Source organism: Scomber scombrus, chromosome 11 (assembly GCF_963691925.1).
Source record: "Scomber scombrus chromosome 11, fScoSco1.1, whole genome shotgun sequence".
NCBI lineage: Eukaryota > Metazoa > Chordata > Actinopteri > Scombriformes > Scombridae > Scomber > Scomber scombrus.
Genome location: NC_084980.1, coordinates 3,812,768 through 3,829,349, shown reverse-complemented (window position 1 = coordinate 3,829,349; position 16,582 = coordinate 3,812,768). Strand labels below are relative to the sequence as shown.

The 16,582-nt window shown below is 39.1% G+C and overlaps 2 protein-coding genes across 2 annotated transcripts; both read right to left on the bottom strand.

The window, feature by feature from the left end:
• Positions 1-27: 27 nt before the first annotated feature.
• On the bottom strand, positions 28-11,201 carry LOC133990368 (kinesin-associated protein 3-like). Its single transcript, XM_062428653.1, has 20 exons — positions 11,069-11,201; positions 9,431-9,562; positions 8,831-8,988; positions 8,278-8,339; positions 7,735-7,876; positions 7,440-7,539; positions 7,211-7,335; positions 6,990-7,088; positions 6,545-6,723; positions 6,228-6,390; positions 5,979-6,079; positions 5,765-5,873; positions 5,017-5,129; positions 4,608-4,773; positions 4,038-4,163; positions 3,766-3,864; positions 3,524-3,609; positions 3,274-3,430; positions 2,907-2,991; positions 28-2,479 (listed from the first exon to the last, which is right to left on the bottom strand). The coding sequence occupies exons 1-20, from the start codon at positions 11,095-11,097 to the stop codon at positions 2,377-2,379; spliced, it is 2,334 nt and encodes a 777-aa protein (XP_062284637.1). The 5' UTR covers positions 11,098-11,201; the 3' UTR covers positions 28-2,376.
• Positions 11,202-13,097: 1,896 nt separating this feature from the next.
• On the bottom strand, positions 13,098-14,927 carry pdca (phosducin a). Its single transcript, XM_062429376.1, has 5 exons — positions 14,894-14,927; positions 14,640-14,776; positions 14,301-14,520; positions 14,053-14,165; positions 13,098-13,286 (listed from the first exon to the last, which is right to left on the bottom strand). The coding sequence occupies exons 2-5, from the start codon at positions 14,682-14,684 to the stop codon at positions 13,098-13,100; spliced, it is 567 nt and encodes a 188-aa protein (XP_062285360.1). The 5' UTR covers positions 14,685-14,776; positions 14,894-14,927.
• Between the last annotated feature and the right edge of the window lie 1,655 nt (positions 14,928-16,582).

The window sequence follows — 16,582 nt, the reverse complement described above, 5'->3', positions numbered from 1 at the left end:
ATATATATACATATTCATAAGTGCTGTTTTAAAGGTATAGAACCTTAAGAAGTGTTTCACCACTAGCAATACCAAGTATGGATCACTGTTTTTATAAGAGGGTCCTTCATGCTCGAGGACACAGGTGATGCAATACACATTTCTGCCGTGATTTCATACTGTTCCACCGATCCAACAGTTAATAGCAGTAACATTGTAATGAGATGTGGCAATGTCCGTTTAATGATGTCACTTTTTGGAGGGTAATTATGACACTTTATACTCTGTCTTTCTGGGAAAAAAAAGTTTTATATGATGAATTCCAGTTAGCTCATACTAAAATATTGTCAATAGACCAAACCAATAGAACATTTATAGTATTTGACAGGCCCAACAGGTGCAGGCTTTGATTTTTTATTTTTTTTTAAAGTGAACGTAAACCAAACCTCTTCTATTTACAAGAAAACTCCACAAGGTGCCTATATAATATCCAAGAAGTCTGATATTAAAACAGTCGAGTGTCATATGAAATGTTTTTATTAAAGAACCTGAGGATGAAAGACAGTGAGAGATGGAGTGTATCTATAGTCCAGTACTTGATTCTGTTTACAGTGTCTTGTTAAGTAGCAATAAACTCAACTAATATAATAAAAAAAACACAATGTACATACATTAACAATAACTTATAATATAAAACATAAACATGCATCAAAAACTTGACTATGTGTGCAAATATGCCTAAAAGTAATACAGCATTTAGGTAACTGTCAGTGTCCTGCAAATACAGTATGTGACCTCTTCTCTTCATTAAAATGAATGTAGTTTGGTCAATGGCACAATACATTTCTGTTCTGAGAAGTGTCTTTATGCTGCTCTGGTTCACATTCATATATACAGACGGGTGAGTTACCTTGTTGTCTAGCAGTGAGTGACTCAAGGAAACTTTTATTTGTAGGGCAAGATGGAGTATTTTCATTTCCACTGTCCACATTGTCCGATCCATTCCTGGTTTTTAATTGGTCAGTATATCATCACAGTCCTGGGTGTGTTTTGAATGTTAGTGTACTAATTCTTCTTGTGATAACCCTCCACAGCTCTAAGCACAGTGTCAAAGTGACAGTAGCAGTACATTCTGCAGGACACTGGCAAGACTCAAGACAGCCTGAAACATTGAATCACACCAGGTTCTCTGATCCGACGACCCAAAAACATTATGAGCAATGTAGTGCTTAATAAATACTATGTTCATGATGCTCATTATATCAAAACAGGCTCTGGCCTCTCCTCCTACCTGCATGTAGAAACAGTAGGTCCCAGCTGATTAAATGTACTGAATATTAAATAGTGTTCATCCAACGTGTAAGATGGTTAAAACTTGGTTATCATGATTAAACTGGCATATTATTAGTATGCATTGTGAAGAATTTAGATGCACTCAATGAGGTTTTAAACTGAAATGAGGAAACTAGAGCTGGGCCACTGTGGATTGTGGCTATTTTTGCAAATTCAGCCTTTCTTCTATATTTAATAGACTGAAGCCAGTTCATTCAAGGAAGCTGAACTCCCTGATCTCCTCCTATTAATCAATACAAAGATTAATAGCAGAAAAATAGTGTCCGGTACTGTGAGCTGATACATGAGTAAATGTCACTAATCTTTTTCAATTGTCACTAATGATGATTTTCTTCTCGTGGTAATAAAGATGGCACTCACTGAAACTAGTCTGATTCCACCTGACACAGGCAGACCCTAGTACAGCTTAGTCTGCATGCAGGTGTGTTAACCTAAACTATAAGAATCATTAACTACAATGTGTGTGCTGTTTTTAGTGGTGAGATACACAAAAGAAAGCTATGTACATTGTAGTGCATGTTCATAAAAACGATTAAAACTTTAACAAGGTTAACACGATGACATGATCCTTCATCAGAATGTAACAACACACCTGACTGGTTTTTTCAGTGGATTTGAAAAGGCAACAAATATGCATTATTATATAGAAAAAAACATGCAAAAATGGATCAACATATATTGTTAGAAATGTTGACATTCTTGAAATGATTTACTGACCCACTCACTCAACAGGAGACTGCAGCCAGCGGGTATGGAAGACTCAACTACGCGTCTGTTTAACATAATAGTGACTGAATGAAAGCTGAACTGCAGGTTATTTAATTACTAGTTAAACATCTGCAGTGTGAGTGTGTGTCAGTCCTTATCACTAATGCGTTTCAGCGTTAATGACCACCGACTCAGTAACTACACCAGTGTGACGCCTTAAGTCGAGACGACGTAAAGTCACGCTGCAGATGTAACAGTGTGGAATGGATTGAAAATGACAGGACGTCCTCAAGTGTTTAACAAACCAGGCATGTGTGTGTGTGTGTGTTTGTGTGTCTATGAGTACTGATAGAAGGGTTGTTCGTCAGGTCTGAAGCCGTAGGCGGTCGCTGGTCGTCCAGGTGACGAGCTGGTCTGGTCGAAGACATCGTTGCCATCGCTGGAAAACAAAGAGAGTAACAGACGTTTATTTTAAATCATGTGGGAAACCAAACATCACACTGAAACTTCACTTTGTTGTGAAGCAACTCTAAAAGTAACACTGATTGGCATTTTCTTTTGCTGGCTTCTCTTCACTGGTACCAGTAAAATAGAAAAGCATTGATTTTTAGATTACTGCATGAATTGGCACACAGTGACATAACTCCTCATCCACTATTCCCCCATCAGACACTTCAGATCAGACTTTTTCCATCATTAACCCTAAATGATGGAATCATGAACTTATTTGTTCTCTGTCTGATGCTGTTGTGTTTTTAAAAATAAATAAATATTTAGCAGCTGTGTCCTTTTCCTCACATTCAGCCCAGCTCAAGCTGCTGTGAGACAAACAGCTCGTGTTTCAGGAGATGTTTATTTGTACTCACCCTGTGTGGTGCAAGTCTCCGTTCTGAGCCTGAAGGTCACCGAAGAAATCTGGACTGACTGAACCGTCTCCTGGAGTTATTCCATCTAAACAAACAAATATCACAATTAAAATGTTGTTTATTTAGTTATTTAGTTAAGTTAAGTTATTTAGTACTTTGTTGTTGTAGCAATCATGTCTCTTGTCTACTGTAAGAAAATTGAGTGTTGGAAATAGTGACTGTATGTTTCAACACATTAGTATTAGTCATTGGGTTCTCTACTACACATGTGAGCCTGGTGAAAAGTCATATTATATATATATATATATTATGCACTTGTGTGTGTGTGTGTGTGTGTGTGTGTGTGTGTGTGTGTGTGTGTGTGTACCTGCGCTGTAGAACAGATCAGTCCTGTCGTTGTCGTTATCATACAGATACGGTTCAGACTCGTCGGCCTGGCGACTCTCGACCATCTCCAGCCACTGGTTGTTATGGAAACGGAACTTCTCTGACTGAATCTTCCTCCCCCACTCCTCATCGTACTCCTGGAAGATGACAAAACAGGAAACATTTATGGAAGAAGAGCTGAAGAGAAGAGCTGTTACTTACTGTATCGGCAACGTGTGCGTTTCACTTACAGCAATAATATCGAGGGTGTTGTCGCACACTTTTCTGATCTCTGCGTTCTTATCGTGCATCAGGTCTATCAGGTAGGCCGGAGCTTCTGGAGGGGGGAAGGTTAAGGAAAAAGTAGAAAACCACAGAAATCCTTTAGAAGATTTTACAGTCTGTCTCAGTCTGTCTCATCTCATCTTAAGAACCTGCCAACTTAATTCATCTTTAAGTCTGGGGCAGACAGAGGACACTATGGGAAGGATACGGGTGTCTTTGATGATGACATCTCGTGTTGCTTGGTGAAACACCATCTGATAGAAGACGTAGACAATCTGACACACAAACTCATCGTCCTCCTGCTGGGCTGCATTCAACAAACAGAAACAGAAAGCAAGTTGTAACTAAGTCTAAAACACAATGCGTTGTACAAAAGCAAAGGGCTGTGTGTGTGTGTGTGTGTGTGTGTGTGTGTGTGTGTGTGTGTGTGTGTGTGTGTGTGTGTGTGTGTGTGTGTGTGTGTGTGTGTGTGTGTGCTACCATTCAGAAGCTCAATCAGGGCAGGAATTATGCCAGATTTGGCCAACATGGCGGCACAGGCATCATCCATGGAAACTGTTCCGATCATTATCACCACCTCTAGGATGAGGTCATCCTCTGCTGAGCCTGAAACACACACACATACACACACAGATTAAAAAGACACATCTCATTAAAAGTTACACTCTGGATTTTAAAGATGCAGCAAAGGCTAAACAAAGGCTTTTAAACAACCCGGGCCAACAGAGAACATAAGTAATATATACAGAGTCAAAAAAATATCATGTGATAAAAAATAAAAAAATCTCCATGCAAGTTTAATTAGATTGATGTGTTCAATGGCTTAAAGCAGCAAGAGTACATAGAGGGAGATCTACCCACAATAAAATGACTGAAACATAACCAATTTCTTGCTCATATTAAAAAAAATAATCATAAGCTTGCAGAATAAGTACTTCAACATATGGTCATGCTGAACTCTCTCAGACGTCACGTGACTCAGGAAAAGTATGGTAAGGTCAGTACAGTAGTAGAGGCTCCAGCATGTACAGCTGTCTAATTCATTCTCACCTGGTTTGAGTCTGTCTTTGAGGTAGGGTACCAGGTTGTACTCCTTCAGCACCAACTCCCAGTCCAGGTCAGGGATGGTGAGGTTGGCCAGAGTACCCAGACACTCCAGAACCCACTCCTCCTCTTCCTCTGCACGGATCTCAGCTGCCAGGTCACCAACATAGTCCTAAACAGAGAGAGACAGAGGAGATCATTTATATCATGGAAACAGAAACGCCCACAAACTGAGTGGAACATTGAGGCTTATATGACAATTTTAAGGGCGTAGATTATGCTGATGATCACATCTCAGGAAGGTTAACTTGCTCATGAACATGTGATATTCATCAGACTCAAGTGACTGATTTATGACAAGTTTAAGCAGTTCAGAGGGTTTGTTGAACCTCACACTTTTGTATATGTAACTCACGATGAAGAGTGGTTTGATTGGTCCGTCATGTTGTGAGATGTTTCTGATCATTTTCATCAGAAGACAATCTTTCATCTTCAGAGCTCTCTTCATGAGCATCTTCAGTCCATTTCCTACAGACAGAGAGAAAGCAGACATAATGATTATTTTTTTTAGTTATCACAGGGTTGTATATGGAAATCAAGACTTAACGCAATAGAAAAACATCATCCCTTACAGAGAAAGTAAGATCTATTAATGAAAAGTGAGAGTAGTCTGGAAGATTTTACAGAGACAGCAGGATATTGGGCTTCATGCAGGAACCAATCATATAAACAGATTCATTCTTCAGTGTCTCTTATGGTTACATTCTCCTAAACAAAACCTGCACGTGGTCCAGACCTGATGTACACATCATTAACAGACAGACTGCCTTCCTCCAAAGGGCAACAACACTTGTAATGTGTAATGTGATTGAATTTAACTTTAAATATGAAATTGACTAAAAATAAATATATAACTTAATGCAAAAAATCTGCATGTTTTTTCATCATGGTTTGATCATTTCCTGAGGTTATTATGGCAATTTTATGAGTGCTGATGATGTAAATACTAAAGATGAAATCTGATGAATATTCACTTCCTCATGAACAGCTGACATTTGTCAAGCTCAAACAAGATTCATGACTTGTACGAGAAACTGTGCATGTGGCCCAGTACCTGATTCATTAGTAAGACTGTCATACAAAGCAGTTCTTACAAAACATACCTTCACACATCAGTTGTGCGTTCCTCTTGTTAGCCGCCAGGTTGATGCAGATGGAGATGAGCTCAGCTTCAATTTCCTCCTCGCCGTGATGATACAGCATTTGCATAAGCTACACACAAACATACACACACACACACACACAATATTACCTCTGTAGAAATATCAAAGTCAATATAAAAGTCAAAGTCAACAGTTCACATTCCTTTCTTTGTACCTGAGGTATGCAGTCAGTGTAAACAAACATGCCCTTGAAACGGTCGTCTATGCTGATGTGATAGAGGATCCTCATCACCACCTGACGGTTGTTCTCATCGCCTGCAAACACACAAACGTCGGTCAAGATATTAATACACTCATTAATAATTGATCTTGCTGACACAACAATAAATTGAACCTAATGAAATTCATAAAAAAGGTAGAGATAATATAGATTATATGTCACCATGTTGTTTGGTATCGTTACCCAGCAAGGCAGTCAGTTTAGGCAACAGTCCAACTTCCACCATCTTAGCTCGGAGCCCGGAGTCGAAGGAGAGGTTGAGCAGCAGACGCAGAGTCAGGTTGAGCAGATCTTCATGCTCACAGGGAACCAGGCGAGCCAGCTGCTCTACAGTATCCACCTCAGCCTGGAAATCACACGGAAACACATTACGGCAAACTGATGACTGAACAGTGTGGATGTAATGAGAACAAATAGGAAAGGTAACGCAATGAATCATTAGAAAAAGAAAAATAAGACAGAATTCCAATGCAGATACAATTACTCTCTCCCACACCCACCATGTCGTTCTTGTTCTCCAGGAAGATGGACAGTTTCTTGAGGAATGAAACCACCAGCACCAGCAGCTCCTCGTCGTCCCGCTCGAGAACTTTGACCAGCAGGCCGACGATGTTTTTATTCCTCATCTTCAGCTCCGTCCTCGTGTCCTCGGCGAGGTTCAACAAGAGGTAAAGAGACACTGGGAGACAGACAGATAATATAAATGACTTCTGGTAGCATCACTTAACTCATTCTTTGGTTACAATTGTAAAAAGTCTCAGAAATTTATAGATATTGATTTACGCTTGTCATTAAAAGCCTTTTTTTTGCAATGCATAATCAGTCTGCACAAATCTACAACATGGTAACTACAGTGTTACATATAAAATGCTACAGTAGGAAAAATACCAGCTCTGGTGTTATTGTTACTGTTATAGCTCTGTGAGACTTGAAAGGTCAGCCTACCTCTGAGCAGCTGCTCCTGTTTAGCCAGAAGTCCCTGGTATTTCCTCATAGCTTTGTCCTGGTCTCTTCTTAGAGAGCCGTTCTCTGGTGCAGACTCATGTACACAAAGAGTGTTAAGGAACATATGTTTACCAGTTAGGGCTATAAGTCATGTAGATTGAGGGTAGAAATATGATGGACAGCTGAAAAGGAGGTGGAAATGATGGCAGAGTAAAGGATATAAGCCTTGTTCTTCTTACGTAGCTCCTCACGCCACACGTCATGTCTCTTCAGCTCGTGCTCCACCACACTCATACACAACGCACCTATTTTATAATGGCTCACCACTCCATGAAACTGGGAGAAGCTGGGAGAAAAAGGAGGGGAGACGCACTCTGTAAGAGGTTGAAATAGAACGGCAAGAAATCGGAGTGTGAGGACTGTGTGTGAGTGTGTGTGTGTGTGTGTTACCTGGAGAAGCAGAAGAAGATGTAAATGATGATAGTCGCCAACTCCACACTCTGTTTCCAGTCTTCCCTTAAAACTCTGGCTAGAGCACCTAGAGCTGCCTCTACACACACACGTGAGGTACACAAAAATGGAAATATTGTCTGGTGCACAAGGGGTTGATTTTATGTCTCCATCTTTAACAGAATGAACCCATTTCAGTTGTTATCAAGTTATTTCAGGGAGCATGTAAATGTAGGCATGTAGGTGTAAGAAACTTTACTAAATGTCTGAGGTAGAAGGTGAAGTCAAACTCTACCGTTGTGCAGCAGCTCCTCCAGGTTATCAGGGTTGCGAGCGAGCTGCAGGATGAGAGCTGCGCCTCTGATCTTCTCTGGGATGCCCTCATAGAGCAGCTCGATATACTCGTCCACTCTGGTTACACTGGCCTCTTCATTTAACTACACACACAAGGACATAAACACAGACACATACACACACACACACACAGTTACAAGGTAAAGACTGGGTGCGACATACTATTCCAGTAAACAAAATAAACATGAGATATACAGCTTTTCTATTCACCAGCCATATTGTAATTATGTTAAATAAATAAAAAGGAATTTATAGCAGATGCTGAGGGCTGATGGTTTCACCAACACAGTCACAACAACATATAGACACAGCTTGGGGTTTAAATTTAGCATGCAATCAGACCAACACATCAAAAATACTACTGTGTTCCTGCTATAGTTGTTGAGGTTTATTTAATAAATTGTGGCACAAAGCTGAGAGTTAGAGAGCTAAAAAATGGTCATAAAAAACACACAAGAAAAAATACAGTGCTCTAAGTTGTTACCTCCATTCCTTCAAACGGTGTCAGCTCTCTGGGTTTCACACTTCTTTTCTCTTTCTTCTCCACTGGCGACACAAAAACACAAACAGACAATGATAAAAAACATTTCTGCATTTCCTTGAACCTCTGATGGATTATAATTCTGTTAGGTACTGTACATGTGTCCTCATTATGTATTCAATATCATATATGAAAAAAAAGGATCCACATAGATAATCAGTAAGTGTGTTCACATTCCATTACAATATTAGTGTTTTTAAATGTTTGCAGGCTAGTGAATTTAAGTGTACCTATGTTTGAAAGTCAATGATGAGCAATATACATTTCCAATTGTGTACCTTCCATACTGTGATGTTTTGTGTGGGCTGTAAAAAGATTAAATATGACTGCAGTTGATTTGGATTCCACTGCTGAATAATGTCATTTAAGCAACTGAACAATATGTATTTAGCTTTTAATATAAAGTTTTATGTGTATAAGTTTGGCAGTCTGGCCTGAGTATGGTGCCAGACTAGAAGAATGAATTCACTGGTATAATGACGGCGATGTGACTGACCTTTGCCCTCTACCGGGGATGACTTCCTGTTCTGCAGGTAGTACAGGAGCTGCTCCACTTGGGGCAAACGTGAATGAGGGATGAGTTTACACTCCTCAACCACTTTCTTGGCCAAAGCTCCCACATCTGTACTAGGAGAGAGACTTTTCACACGAATACTGGAGAGAGAAAGAGAGGACAGAAATAAGACTTGACTTCATCCACTTTGAACAGGTTTATATGATCACAGGACTGAATTAAATGTAACACCTGCATACCGAAAACAAGGATGACATAATAGCGTAATTACTGATTTATGGAGTCAGTTGGAATGACACAGATTCATACTATGGATAAAAGTGGATTAAAGTAACACAATGATGATTTCAAAGACTAACCACAATTTAAAAACTCTCAATTAGGATAAAAATAAAACAAAAGCCGTGGAGAACAAAAGAAAAACAACAATGCAAATCCAGGTTGGATGGAGAGAAAGAAGATAATACAAAGAGAAAATAAACTGTGGCCATAAAAAAAAACACCCAAGACCAAAAAGATCAAAGACAGAAGAGATGGTCCATGGGAAAAAATGAGAGTCCTGTTTAGAAAAATCACACTCACATTTTTTGTCCCTCCTTACGTTCCCCCACCATATGATCGCCACTCTCTCCCAGTATAGATGCTTCCACCTCATAGTGGACCACGAGAGCCTTTTCTGTGGGATGTACATCCAAGCTGCCCGCAGTCACTTTGCTTTGGGGAATAATGGAGAAACAGTTAATTAAATGCTAACTCAGAAACATGATACTAGATCCATAACTTTGTGGATACACATTAAATAACATTTTCATTAGACTGGAGTGACTTCCACAATACATACTAATGATAGATATCATCTTAGATTTCAGATATCGTAATGTGGTGATATGGCATAAGTGTGGTTTTCTCCTGGTTTGAAATGCTGCATTAGAGTCAAATTTTCAGTAATTTCAGAACTTACCAAACTGTTCTAGCTGTTTTATTATTTGCCTTTAACCACTTAATCATTATATCCACATGATAATTATTTACCAAAAATCTCATTGTGTAAATGCAAAAGTCATCCCTTCAATCTGAATGCAAAATTGATATTGAGGTATTTGGTCAAAAATGTTGTTTACATCAGCTGGCCTTGTATTCATCAAATTTTTCTCTATTTCAACATTTCAAACATACCAAAGCTGAGACATTTCAAACTTCCTCCACAGATTGACAATCAAGTTCTAACATTAAAGGTTAATTAATCCAATAAGAAAACAAATGACACAGAGGTGGGGGGTGTACAGGCCTACAATTTGTCTTGTAACTGTCACTCCAGTAAAACTTCCAACACTATGAATGATTGTTTACATGCCATGTGTGCATCCACCCAAACAATACCGTTAGATCTCTGCAGACACGCCCAGTCAGAGACATAATGCTACATTAAACTGGACAGTTTGGTTTGTAAATGTAACCATAGAAGTGTGAAAGATTAACTTAACCAACATAGTAAACTCTTAGTGAAAAGGATCAACATAAAGATATTTAAAGCTAATCAGCAAGGCAGTTTAACCGTTTCCTAGTAGCTTGGCTGGCTAGGTCATAGCCCAGTAAACCCAGTTACATGTACCAAACCCCGTTTAACTATCCGTCACTTAAAGGTTGCTGACTTCACCGGAGAAAATATACATCGTGTACATATTTCAATGTTTTTCTTATGGTCTTGTGATGAATTCAGCCACTATGAATATTCACCAGTACCGGTTGACACAGATATGCTCCCTACTTTGCATTAGTTAGCGCTATCTTCCATGAATGGGCAATTTAAGGGAGAGATGATTGTGGAAACAAATATGAGTTCATTGTAAGTATGTGTCTTATCTGAGGATGACACATATGCCGAATGAATGGTTGCTCATACTGAGTTATAAACAGTGTGAAGTGATTTTCAAGCAGGGTGCGTGTTTGCTAACAAGCACGATATCATAAAATTGGCTAAAGTTTGACTGGTAATCGGTGTTAGCATCTCTATGAAAGTGAAGCACGCGCACTAGAGCTATACACAACGTAACCTAAATAGAAAACACTCCTCACTCTTTACTACGTGTTTAGTAAATGACTCTGTAAGCATACTAGCTGTATCTTCATTTAGTACGTTAAGGTTAGCACTAGCTGACAAAATTACGTTATCAGCCATTCCTCAAAAATGTTACGCTAACAGTTTTGTTTACGTCTCACCGTTTGAGGTAGCGCGCGTCATCCTGCATCTTCCTCGAACTTAATGTTTCCGATTTGAATGAATTTGTTATCCTGGTTGCCTTCAACAAATCCCCCCAAATCACGACCACTGAAATGAAATACGTGTGCTGTAAATTGCTAGCACCGCTCTTTAAACAGCACAAATGGACTACAAGCATGGAGTCCGCTGCGCCCTGGAAAGCTTTTCCTTCATATGCATGTTCTTCCTGAGTCACAATCATGTGACAGTACATCCATGGTTATTATCACAGGCAGCTGTCGCAGTTAAAGGGATTGGCAGTTTATTATTAACTAGTATAAACCTTGATTTTGCACCAACTCTGGTCAAGCCGTTGACATGTGTTCAGCAGGCTGAGAGGTAACAGCTGACTGTGGGGCTGAAGGGGGGAGAGGGTATCCAAACTCCCACAGCTCTCAAGCTGAGCTACTACTTCAATATTTTTGCAACAATTCATTGTTATGATCGTTTAAATGACATGACGAACAGGAATGTGAATTTTGAATAACTTAATTTGATCTAAACACATACACCTATTCTAAACTAATGGGGTTTGCCTTATTCCTCTTACTGCAGTGTCTACACAATGTGAAAAATCCATCCAAAATTGTCTTGGCACAGAATTTAAAGGGGCAAGAAATAACTAGTTTCTTATATTTTATTGCATTTTTCTGTCAAAGTGTCATGCTGTGATTCAGAATCCATCACCATTCTCTTGAGGTATGTTCAGGCTGTACCATCTTGATCTGACTGGAAGTCCATTGTGTCTCTTTCCAACACAAATTCAATCAAACCCAAACAGGAAACGTTGTGTATTTGAACTGCTCTAAAAACAATGTCATTTATCATTAATCCCGATCAAGGGACAAACTATTGGAAATATGGAATCAGACTTTAGCTATAAACATTGCCACAGCAACTGTCAGTGTCATCTGTGCTCTACTTTAAAAATAATTTTAAAAGCCATACTTTAGTTCAGCTTAACAATAAATAATGACACGTTCTCTCAATTCTTATGTCAATTATACAGGTTTTAGTTGTGTGAACAAGTAGAAATTGACCACCCTCCTAAAACTTTTCAGTGGACTACATGCCAGGTTCACATCACGTGTGATGGATATATCAGAGATTTCATACACAGTATTCCCAGCTGTACTTGAAAGCTTAAGTAAATTGTATTTAAAGCCCCAATTTAGTAAATATGACCACTTCCATTTTTAAATCTACTTCAGAAGTAGGCTGGTAATCTGCTGTTGGTGACAAAGGTTTCATTCTAAATAACACTTTCTTTGCATACAAAGGTAAACTCATGTAGGTAATTTTACACATGGCACAGTTGATAAAATCACCAAATCAGTAAAAACACTGACAGATTAAAACTAAAAAATGTAATGCAACGCATCTGTGATGTAGACTGGGAGGTGCAGGGATGGAAAAGTTTGCCCGGCAGGTTCAGTTTCCATTATGAATAAATGATGGTCTGCATTATGGTGGTGGGGCTCGTTAAACACATTTGCTAGTATTTTGAATGCCTGTATATATATGCTGTATATATCCTGTACAACATTTCACAGACAAGACACAGACAGAGAGCACTTTGATAAAGACACTTTTTATTGGAGAGCTATGATTCTGATTTCCAAGCAGTATTTCAGTACAGACTTTCTCACGCCATGTGGCTTACATCTAACTGCTTCTAAATACAATCAGTATTCAGTGTGTGCACGTGGATCTTTACTATTGTGACTGTTATTTTGCACATTTCTTGCCCTATTTCTTGTTTGTGTCATGACTTGAACACTGTAATGTGATGGACATCAACTAACCAACTTCTTCATTCCCTCTTATAACACACTATCTTCCTCTTCTTCATTACTCCGCACCAATTCTATTTCTCCAGCTCTCGTCTCCTCAACCCGTGTTCTGCTATTCTTATGGCTCCTCTTTTCCCACTCTCATTCATCCTCTCTCCTTATCTCAACTCCCATTTTTCCCTCTTTGCCCCATCTTCTATTCTACGTCCCCTCCCTCGTCTTCATCATCTACACACGCTGCGAAATCCTTCTCGGGTAAGAGACCGTATTCGTTGAGAAATCCCTCCACGTCCGTCGCAAAGAACTCTTCAGTGAAGCGTTTGGTAACAGACAGGAAATTGCCAACTAGCTCACCAGCCTTGTACACCAGCAGGGCAGGAAGGACCTAGAGGGGTTTTAAAAAAAGAGTTTTGTTTTTGTTACTGTAAATTGAGCCCTTTATATCTCCAATGTCCAAAGAGTTGGTCCTCTTCCATGTTTCTACAGTAGCCCAGAACAGACAAACCAGACACTGGCTCTAGAGAGGGCCTTACATGTTTTTCATGAGATTCAAGGCCAATGAAGGTTCTCCTACACAATTGGAATGGAAGGGTGAGGAGAAGTGTATTCATTTGGTTTAAATCTACTGCTAGATGCAACTAAATCTTACACACTGGTTCTTTAAATATACATTTCATGGCTATGTAGAGGGCATTTCCACCACAGGAACAAAGGAATACCCAAAAGGGACTTCCTTTGGTACAACAGTTCTTGGGACTTTTATATAATATACATATACATATGTATATTAACATAATACATGTTATTATGCTCAGCACTGTGTAATGATGTAAACACCGACATGTGTGCTATTGCTTTTGGATTTGAAAAGGCAAGAAACATCATTGCATACCAAGTATTAGTCTTTTTGGTGCTCCATTCACAGTGTTTAGACAATTGCTGTTCACAGGGTTCAATCATCAAATCTCGAAACCTTGCAGTTATTCATTGCATTGCTACTAGAACTACTAACTCTTCCATAATCACTACCAGAAATGCTACTAATACAACAGACTCATGTCCACACAGTGATGACTGTGATTGAATAAATTATGATTATAGTGCGTTATTAATATCACCTTAAGTATTTTATTTTTAAACATTTGACTAACCTCAGAGGAGAAGCGCTCAGCTGCGCCTGTTGCCACAGCATCAATACGACAAAACTTAACGGTAGAGTACTCTGAAGCCAGACAGTCCAGACATGAGTTCAACTGTTCACAGCCTGACAAAAGAACAAAAAATACATTTTTAAGTATTAGCATAAAGAAATGGAATCTAGTGACAATCAGACTAAAATTGTAACATGGGTTAATATGACTGAAACACTAGATAAAAACACAACAAGAAATAATCTAACCTTTGACACCGTTCTCGTAAATGTGGACTACCACTACAGTCAAACGATGCTCCTTCTCTATGACTTCCAGAAAAGCCTCTCCGCTGTCGAGCTCGTAGATGCCTTCAAACTTAGGACCGAAACTTAGGCGGTCGTGCATTTCCTGCATACACTGTTTTCTGTAACGTTTCAGGCAATGTTCATCCTCCTCTTGGATCAGTTCATACTCCTGAACACTCATCTAGAGGAGAGGACATGTATGTTAGAGCTTCAGGTTTTTTGCATGGGTGTGCTGTTTGAATGTGTTCACCTCTGTGTCTTCCTGTAAGTGGGTGCTTGTGTGAGTTTGTTTCTATCCACCTTTCTGTTGAGTCTCTCCTTGTCATCCTCTCTTGGAGTGGACATTTGTCTGAGCAGCTCTCGCTTGCGTTGAGGAGCAGTCTGTTCCACACTGTCCAACTTAAACCTTCGCCAGTCATTAATTACACCTTTTGGACCTGTAAGCACAACAGCACACTATAAAAGATGCCCACAAAACATAAACTCACAAATAAATATTAATATTCGACTGTCTTAGCAATTCATGTCTACTGCAACTGACGTATGCCCCTGACCTGTGTGATTGGCAGGTATATCATCTTCTTCCTGGATGGATCCAGACATCCTGCTAGCAGCCTGTAATACAGAACAAACAAACTGTTTTCAGGTGAGGTGATGTGCCTTTTAAAAGCCATGTCACAAATTCATCTCAACTCCATTCTTAATACAAATGTTTTACTAAAATCAGTGCTGGTAGGTCACCACTTTCTTACTTGATCTAATTCTCCTTTGCATTTTTACTACAGGTGTGCATTTTGATTTTTTTGTGCACATTTTTACCTCAACTGCATATTATTTGAATTTTGCTTTCTAAAAAATTGTATGTTGTGGGGATACACTGATTACTTGTTTTTTCATCACATTTCAGAGAAAAATACCCCTTCAAAAATCAGTACTTATTATAGCATTCTTTTTTTGGGTGACAAAAATGCTGTCTTCATGTGGATCAAAGGCCAAAATGGGAAGGAATAGACAAATTTAACCGTCTTAGTGTGGACAGACATGACTGCAATACATAATATAAAAACCTGATTGCACATTGTGTATGTGTGTGTGCATGTGCATCAGTCCATACCACTGGATGCACAATTGTCACAAGCACTTACTGTGAGCCATGCTGAGGTTTACTTATCAGATTACGCTGAGATTACTTTGGCATGCACATTTGCTTAGGACAGCTTATTTTGTGTGTGCGTATGTGTGACATGACATAATTTGCTAGCTAAGCCTGTCATACTGTTTACTTTTATATAACCCAACAAGTTTTATTCTATTGTTGTGATCCTGATTATGGACAATTAAAACCACATCTCCCCAGGATACACACGTTAAGGCCACATTGAAAGCTATTGTTCTGATGCAGCCGAGCTACCAACAACAATAACTGTGTCAGTTATAAAACAGATGAAGCTCAAACTGAGATGGCTTAGTATTTTGGGTTATCAAAGCAATACATTTCCTGTGTGGTTGGTTTTAATTAGTTCAGGAAGTGAATTTAAAGGCATATTATACAGGACTTGTTGTTTGCTTTTCACAAACACAACATTCAAAGTTGGCTCCTCCTCCTCGGCTCAACCTTGTGGGGGGTGGGGGGCAGATTTGAGGTTATACCTTAGTTGAGTTTACTTTGACTGCTTGCTGCTGTAACTACTGAACAAGCAGAATTTTGGTGCTGTGATGGCCATTTTCGTAACTTCCTCTTGTCTAAGTTGCTATGTTTATATAGAGTTTCACACTGTTATTGGTTGGGGGCTACACATAGCCCTCAACCAACTTGGGGGCTATGTGTAGCCCCCATCTTACACATAGCTTTTTTTGGAAAATCCTACAGATACATAAATATATATGTCCCCAAGTACCGCTTACACATTTCTGGGCAGCTGGACAATAATGCAGTTTAGCAAAAAATCTAATCAAATCATTTTAGTAAGGAGAAACTACACACATAAGTCAAGAGCTCACTTTAGTGAGCAGAGAAAAAATAACAGTAACTCAGACACAAATAATACAGAACTAAACCTACTATACTAATATCTACATGGTACTTAATAAACAACCAGAAATTCTTACCTTGGAGTCTTGAGTCAAACTGGTGTTTGTGTTTTAAAGCTGCTCAGTTTGTTATAGCGCGTTTATTTGTTCAGTCTTTCTTCTCTTCGTCTGTTGTATCTATTTGTGATCTTCTGTCAATCAAGCCATTCACT

What these genes read in the sequence shown, in the direction of transcription:
- LOC133990368 (XM_062428653.1), bottom strand. Translation starts at nt 11,097, where the DNA reads ATGCAGGATGACGCGCGCTACCTCAAACG. An exon ending in GGAGGAGCTGCTGCACAACG is followed by an intron (nt 7,540 to 7,734) that starts GTAGAGTTTGAC and finishes GTGTGTGTGTAG; the next exon opens with AGGCAGCTCTAGGTGCTCTA. An exon ending in TAAACTGACTGCCTTGCTGG is followed by an intron (nt 6,080 to 6,227) that starts GTAACGATACCA and finishes GTGTGTTTGCAG; the next exon opens with GCGATGAGAACAACCGTCAG.
- pdca (XM_062429376.1), bottom strand. Translation starts at nt 14,684, where the DNA reads ATGTCCACTCCAAGAGAGGATGACAAGGAGAGACTCAACAGAAAG. An exon ending in AGGAGAGACTCAACAGAAAG is followed by an intron (nt 14,521 to 14,639) that starts GTGGATAGAAAC and finishes CCTCTCCTCTAG; the next exon opens with ATGAGTGTTCAGGAGTATGA. An exon ending in CTGAGCGCTTCTCCTCTGAG is followed by an intron (nt 13,287 to 14,052) that starts GTTAGTCAAATG and finishes AAACCCCTCTAG; the next exon opens with GTCCTTCCTGCCCTGCTGGT.